A 7,986-nucleotide genomic window follows, 5' to 3' on the forward strand; every position below is an offset into this window, starting at 1 on the left:
TATTTCCTCCTGCCTTCTTCGTTGTTGACATTCTTCCATTTCCTTCGCTCCTCCATTTCATTTATCATCTCCTGTGTAACCCATGGTTTTCTTGCTATCTTCTCAACTTTACCAACCAAATCACTGATAGTATCTAACATGCAATCTTTTATATTGTTCCACTGCACTTCAGCATTTCCGCTTTCACCTTCAATTGCACCGAATTTCTCTTCTAGGGTCTCCTGCACACTTTGTCTTTGAGCATATAACTTCTCCAAATCCCACCTAGGTCTGCGCTTTTTAAATCTTATAATTTTCTTCAACCTGGTTCGGAACTTGGCAACCAGTAAGTTGTGGTCAGAGTCAATATTTGCCCCAGGCAGCATCTTCACATCCTTCACACTGTTTCTGAATCGATGTTTCACAAGGATGTAGTCCAGCTGATGCCTCTTCCTATCCCCAGGTGCCTTCCATGTGTAAATTCTTCTCTTTGGCTTCTTGAACCAAGTGTTGGTGACAATCAGTCCATTTCGTTCACAAAAGTCAATAAGCATTTGACCCCTGTGATTCCATCTTCCTAGTCCATGTGATCCAACAATATTCTGATATGGTTCATCTCCAACAATGCTATTCCAGTCTCCCAATATGATGCTGTTTCTGTCACCTCTTCCATCTTACTGAAGAATTTCTTCAATTGTGTCATACACTTTTTCCACTTCATCATCTTCATACTCTGATGTTGGCATATACACTTGCATAATCAGTATATCTACCAGTTCCGCCTTTAACTTCAGAGCAATAATTCTGTCATTACAAAGAATCTTCTTAACAACACTCCTCACTACACTTTTATGCACCACTATTGCCACACCTCTTTCGGTCCGTTCACCTCCGGAATAATACACTGTATTTTAATACACTTCTTATTTCACCTTGTCCTTTCCACCATAGTAATATTAAAATAACATACCAATATTCAGCACTTTATTTTCTAAAAATATGTTTTCCAGTACTCTCACACTTTGCTTACCATCAAGATCAAACATTGTACTGCCAGATATGAGTCTTTGTGATGATTTTGCTGGAACACATTAGCCACTCACCAGTTGGGTGCAGGAACATACCTAACTAACTAAATTTATGGACTGGAGCCTCTCTTGTGAAGCTGCCAGTTGTGCAGCTATTCAAGAACACCCCAGCATTTTATGGAACCCAAATATTCATTACTGTGTTCACAAGAGCCAGCCACTGGTCCCAATCCTCAGCAAGATCAATCCAATCCATACCATACCATCATATCGCTCTAAGATCCATTTTAATATTATTCACTTGCTTATATCTTGGTCTTCCTAATGGTCTCTTTCCTTCTGCCTTTCCCACCAATATCCTATATGCATTCCACTTTTCCCCCCTTCATGTTACATGCCCTGCCCATCTCATCCTCCTTTAATCGATCATTCTAATTATACTTGGCAAAGTGTACTAGTTACAAAGCTTCTCATGATGTAGTTTCCTTCAACCTCCTGTCACTTCATCTCTCTTCAGCCAAAATATTCTCCTCAGCAACCTGTTCTCAAACATCCTCAGTCTGCGTTCCTCCCTTACTGTCAGAGACCAAGTTTCACAATCATAGAGAATCACAGGAAAATTTTTACTTTTGTATATTCTAATTTTTATGATTCTAGACAGCAGATGAGAAGACAAAAGGTTATGGACTGAATGGTAGCAAGCATTACCCAAATTCAATCTATTCAGAAAGGTACTATGTTTACTGCCATTAAACTATTCAACAGATTGCCCATAACCATTCAAAGCCTTAAAGAGGATAGAATTAGTTTTAAAATAGGCCGTTTTTATATCTTATGAATAATTCCTTTTATACAGTTTCTGAATATGTGGAGCATAACATAAACAATTAGTCTTAATTATTTTGTTGTCTGTGTGTTTGTTTAAATTTGTTTTTATATCTTATGAATAATTCCTTTTATAAAGTTTCTGAATATGTGAAGCATAACATAGGCAATTGGTTTTAATTATTTTGTTATCTGTGTGTTTGTTTTAATTTTTGTAGGACGACCTTCATGTCCATTTGTTTGGACTTGTGAAATGAAATGTAATGTATGTATGTATGTATGTATGTATGTATTCTTAATTTCTTCCTGAATCAGGTTTTCATTTGTTACTGTTGTTCTCAAATATCTGAACCGTGCCACACTGTCAAAGCAACTATTAGCTTTCTTTATGTCATGATGTTGCCCAGCATTCTGGTGACGAGACAGCATCATATACTTATTTTTCTCTGTATTTACTTCTAGACTAACATCCTTACTTGCATCAGTTAAAGTTCACATCCTCAGCACAGACCAACAGTCAATGTATCCCATTTAATTTCAGTCCCACCTGATTTTCCTCGACTCTCCTAATGGCATATTCTAAAGCAAAGTTGAAAAGGAGTGGTGATAAAGCATCTCCCTTTTAGACCATTCTGGATATGAAAATTATAAGACAAATGTTTACTTATACGGACTTTACTATACATTTCACTTACATTTTAATCAGCAGCTCAACTAATTTCATTGGTACCCCAAACTCTAAAAGAATATACTGTACAATACTTCCCTCCTAAGTGAACCATAGGCTTTCTTGAAGTCTACAAATAGCTGAAATACTGTCTCATTGTACTTCCACAAAGTACAAAAAAAATCTGATCAATAGTTGATCTGTTACATCAAAACCCATACTGACGATCCCAAATAATTTCATCTATATATGAACTTAACCTTGAAAGGATATTGGATGAAATTTTCTATGAAGTTGATAGCAGTGATATCTCACGATAATTATTACAATCAGTTTTATCGTCCTCCTTATGAACTGGTACAATAATATACTCCTTCCACACTTATCAGGTAATTCTTCCTTATTCCAAACAGAATTACTGAGCCAGCAAAGAAAAAGCAGTGCTGACATTAAAATGTCAAAAGTTAATGGTGAGTACTTGGTATAGTTCCAAAAACTTGTTACCTCGTTTTAATTTATGGTTTTGTACTACCAAATCACGTAACAGAGGCAATCTCTCCCTCATCTTTCGTATAATTTTAGAGCTAGGGTAACGTGTTCCATGGCGAACAATCATCCATACTTGAAGTATATTACAACCTATAACACACACAAAAAAATAATAAAATATTTCATGGATAATGTCCAGAAGCATAACATTTGTGCTAATGCACCATCATCACAAAATTTTAGAGCTCACTGTCATTGGTATCCTTACTAACCGAAATATTTAATAAAACAAAATTAAAAATTATACCTGGATAATGAACAACTGAATCATTTTTGTTGGTTATGTAACGATAAGGTGTTTTAGTTGCAAGATGCAGATGTGTTTTCTGGCTTCTGCTGAAACATTTCTCAGATAACAAAGCTGGCAATGTGATAAGGCACATGAACAAGATCAGCATCCATCGGCAGCTTTGTTCCATTTTAGCTGTAAAAGAATGCCCACGAAAACTAAAAAATCAGGATCTCATACATAGTAATGTGATATAAACAAAGATCTGATCTATCCTTTCTGGCCTACATAAAGCAATTTGGTTCAGTACCATTTTATCAACTAACATGAATTCTGAGTGTACAATCCAAGTAATCTTAATTAATATAATGGGTACGAAACGCTGTAAGACCTCTGAACCCTTTCACGTTAATTTCAGGCGGAGCATTCTTATGAATTTACAGGTTAGGTTATGGCATATACAACTTGCGTAAGTCCTTGTTTCGTTATACTAAATATTGTGGCTCTACAGATCCAACTTCATAAGATCTGTTACTGCACCTAATTATTCCACCTTCTCTCACAAAACAAACTTATTTATATTACGTAAGAGAAAACCCTGTTTTGTTTGGAGTATGAGTTCATACAAAATCCTGTTTTGTAACTGCTGCGTGATCTCTAACTTTAATAGCTTATAATTAGGTAACTGGATATCATAAATGTTGATTGAGACTTGTACCACGTAAGTTCTAAACTTGAAGCAATCTGTCTTATAAACACAATAACATTATTATAGGGGCAACCATACCACATGACAGCAAAGTAAATAGCGGTCCCTTCGAAGTTGGAAGTGCATGAGACACGAACTGCGTGAAGAATGGAAAACTACGACGTTATAGGTTTAGTTGGTGAAGGCTCTTTCGGGCGAGTATATAAAGCAAAATGTCTCAGAACAGACGAAATCATAGCCATCAAAATCATACGGAAGGTATGTACCATAGGAATGTTAACACTGTTAAAACTTTTTGTCCTTTGAACGAATTGGTACGAACATAACCTAAACATGCGAATGGACGCAGAATTATAATTATTGATAATGTAGTAGTAAGTTAATGAATAAAACTTAATTTCCTCAGGAGATATGCATTACATGGGCCAATACCCCGTATTATTTAAAGGTTAGCAATTTAAATGATCAGTCATTATCGATTCACTTTAGTGGAGAGGTGTAAATTCTGCTTGCAGTTGTCTAATATTAAAGGTAAAAGTACAGATTAAGGGAAGGCTTCCCTCCAGAAAACTAAGCCTTACCTAACTACCAACCAAGAAGGAGCAATAGTATGGGTTCAAAAGCTGTCCTGGACTGTTGGGACACCGTCAGAATTTGCACCTCGGCAAAAAGTTTGGTAAGATTCCTAAATATAAAACAATACATGACTGTCTTGCAAGTAATAGTATCCTTACATTTGACCACACTACTACATGTAAAGTTCCTGAATATTTTAAAGGATGTTCGTTAATTTTGTGAGGCATTGTTTCCATTTGATTCTTAGTTTTGTAATATAGTATTGCACTAAACTGATACATATGATCATTAAAACTATGTTGTCAATGCCCTTTATTGATATGTTTTGTTACTGCAATTTAATAATATACTCATAAACTTAAATTTATGAAATGAATGCAACTATTTATTTTACAGCGAGGACGTTCTGAAAAAGAATTAAGGAGTTTAAGGCAGGAATTTGAGATTCAGCAACATTTACACCATCCAAACATTATACAGATGCTAGATTCATTTGAAACAGAAAATGAGGTAGTGTACAGTATTAATACAAGAACACCAATATTTCAGTAATGATATTACTTAATTGTTCTTTAATTTCATTGTATGACTTTGTATTATTTCATTTTAGATTGTAGTGGTAACTGAATATGCTGAAAAAGAGCTATATGAAATTTTAGGAAAAGAAGGTTATTTGCCAGAAGAACGAGTACATAGAATTGTTTGTGATTTAGTGTCTGCGCTTTATTACTTGCATTCTCACAGAGTTCTTCATAGGTATGTAATTTCCCAGCATTATATATTTTTATTGTTTCAGTTACATTTCTTCCATTATCTATATGCAAAAATTTAAGTAGATCTAAATTATTGTGATGATGCTTATATTGATTGTTTCTGAGTCATGTTGTATTCTGCATGGAGCATTTTTACTTTGTTGACTGGTTCCACAGCTCTGCACTTCATGGTGGCTGGTACACCGCTTGCTGTGGGGCACAATTTTACCAATGGATCAACATGCCTGACAGCCAATAATGTTCAGAATGAAGGGAAGTTCTTATGTTTATTTACAAATAATAGGAGATGTTGAAAATGCTGTCCCTCTACATGAATATATTCCTCACACCTGCGGAAGAGGTTCTGATTTACCCTTTGAAGCTGTTCTGCAGGAATATTTGCAATTTGCCTATGAATATTTTCTTTTATTTCTTCTTCCATTCAGGGGATACTGTCGTAAATATTGTCCTTCAAACAACCCCAGAAGAAAAAGAAAATCAGAAGGATTGAGATCAGGTGAATGTACTGGTCAATTATCACTGCTGATAATTCTGTCCCCAAAGACAACAGACAAAGCCTGCATAGATATATGTGTGGTGTGTACAGTAGCTGACTCTTGTAGAAACCAGTCATAGAGTCTTTCGTCTTCTGTTAACTGTGGAAAGAATTACCTGAGAATGACCTGTACATATATTTCACAGTTGATTGTTGCATTGAAAAAACACAGGTTCAACCATCTTTCTTGCACTTACAGCACACCAGACACCAACTTTTACTGCATGGAGTAGGACTTGGAGGATTAGATGTGGATTCTGTGAACTCCAGTAATTATCTTACATGTCTATGTAGCCCTGCAGGTGACACCACACTTCTTCAGAAAAAATGTCATTTGCGGATTGATCTCGCCCTTGATATCAGACTGTTAAAAGCGGCTGCAAAAATGAATCCTGCTGGCTGGATCATGCCGCTGCAAGGCATATGTGGACGACTGCTGAATTGTCTGCTGTAACTGTCCAGTTTATGGGATGGTCAGTTGATGTTTTGTGTATGGTTAGGGTTTTGTGAAATTCCTCACTTTCGCCTCACAATTTGAAACTTTCCCCCTGAGACACAGAGCAAGTGGCTTGGGTCAAGCTTGAAACCAGCTGCCCATCCGTAAATCAGTCAATTTAACACGTAACACAAGGCCGAGTCCTTTAGAAATTCTAAACTTGACGGGAAGTCATAATTTTAGCAGCATCGTTTCCTGCTACCCCAAAATCTCAGTTTGACAGCCATGCAGCAGGTGGCAAAGTTCACCCCTAAACTGTACACTAGTGGATATTCGCTTTACTAATTGGAGGAGAAAAGTTAAGCAGCCTCCCAGTCTGCCCAGTCCAGCCAATCATCATCTGAAGTGGGAGGTCCTTTGTCCGAATTTTGGGTAACCAGGGCAAATATTTACCATTCAGAGGGTGCTTGGCAAGGAGGACTCTGAAATTTACATTCACCGGGGGTACACGTGTTCTGATCCCCTTAAACACCCCCTGTGCTGACTATTACGTGCGCGTCTCAGTGAACAGTGAGTAAGCCTACATCCACGAATCTGTGAAGTGTGCCGCTATGGTGCTGTTTCCCATTAAATAGTGCAGGTTGAATAAAGACTTCAAACAGTTAATTGGTGTTGAGGTGACTTCCCTACGCCTAAAGCCCCACTAATCACCCAAGTCGCAGCCAGTCAACACGCCCTGAGAGGAGTTCGATTTCTCTACTAGAGCTAGCAGAACCAAAGAACGGTTACACTGCTGAGAATGCTTTCATCATGAAATTTATGTCAAAATTTTCACTGACACTTTCTAGTAGATCTGCATATCACATAGGTGTCATGTAGAAATACAGGTTGCTCTAAAGTATACCGCTCCATGATGCACCACACTGCTCACTAACTGTTAGTGAGAACAAGTGACTCATGGAGCTGATAAATGCTGCCTAGTGGTGACAAATCATAAACAAACTCCTATGCATGAACCATACTGCTCACCATGAAACATAATGCTGTCAGGCAGTCCCTTCATTCCAAACATTACTGGCTATCAGGCATGCTGATTCATCAGAAAAATTCATAGGAGCCTTGCAGCAAGCAACACACCTGTTACCATGAAGCACAGAGCCGCGAACTCCTCCACAAAGTTGAAAAACCCTCTGTATTAAGTACTGAAGTTATACGTAGGTTTAGTGAATACAAACACTTTTAATTCGCTGGTTATCCTCAAGGTTGAAATGTACAGTGTACCAGCAGGTGTGTGACTTGACTTTTGACAAGATTTATTGTTATGAATTATTTATGAGCATACATACTTCCTGATAAAGAGTGCTGGTGAATGCTACACAAAGTGTGCATAGTTCATATATTATAATTGAATTGATTTTGGGAGTCCCAAGTGTCAGTTGTACACCAGAGATTGAGAGAACACATTCCTCTGAAACAGTAATGATCTACTAGATTTCTTTTTATAGTATGCATCCTGTTGTTTATCACAAATATATGGTTAGGTAAGGTATTTGTCAAGAAAAAAATGGTTTTGCAATCAAGTAAGTATCTCATAAGTTGAATTTTATTGTTTACCGCTACAAGTTTTCATCAGGCAGTGTATATATACATATATATATATATATATACACACACACACAC

At 36.9% G+C, this 7,986-nt stretch overlaps 2 protein-coding genes across 10 annotated transcripts in view; one reads left to right on the forward strand and one right to left on the reverse strand.

Moving 5' to 3' along the window:
• LOC111871908 (multiple inositol polyphosphate phosphatase 1) overlaps positions 1-4,137 on the reverse strand; it is a 21,732-nt gene extending 17,595 nt beyond the window's left edge. Inside the window, exons 1-3 of one of the 6 annotated variants that reach the window (XM_023865302.2) lie at positions 4,065-4,137; positions 3,296-3,472; positions 3,004-3,138 (exon numbers count right to left, since the gene is read on the reverse strand). In XM_023865302.2, the coding sequence (XP_023721070.1) occupies positions 3,004-3,138; positions 3,296-3,467 (307 nt within the window). In that variant the 5' untranslated portion in view covers positions 3,468-3,472; positions 4,065-4,137. The other 5 variants (XM_023865304.2, XM_023865308.2, XM_023865306.2 and 2 more) reach the window with 5 other exon arrangements.
• The window catches only part of LOC111871906 (serine/threonine-protein kinase fused), an 18,140-nt gene that overhangs the window by 938 nt on the left and 9,216 nt on the right, over positions 1-7,986 (forward strand). Inside the window, exons 1-4 of one of the 4 annotated variants that reach the window (XM_023865299.2) lie at positions 3,867-3,958; positions 4,053-4,244; positions 4,959-5,072; positions 5,173-5,318. In XM_023865299.2, coding sequence (XP_023721067.1) covers positions 4,134-4,244; positions 4,959-5,072; positions 5,173-5,318 — 371 coding nt within the window. In that variant the 5' untranslated portion in view covers positions 3,867-3,958; positions 4,053-4,133. Of the gene's footprint in view, positions 1-3,866; positions 3,959-4,052; positions 4,245-4,501; positions 4,663-4,958; positions 5,073-5,172; positions 5,319-7,986 lie in introns of those variants that run through there. The other 3 variants (XM_033754451.1, XM_023865300.2, XM_023865301.2) reach the window with 3 other exon arrangements.

Source organism: Cryptotermes secundus, unplaced genomic scaffold, assembly GCF_002891405.2.
Source record: "Cryptotermes secundus unplaced genomic scaffold, Csec_1.0 scaffold1529, whole genome shotgun sequence".
Taxonomy (NCBI): domain Eukaryota; kingdom Metazoa; phylum Arthropoda; class Insecta; order Blattodea; family Kalotermitidae; genus Cryptotermes; species Cryptotermes secundus.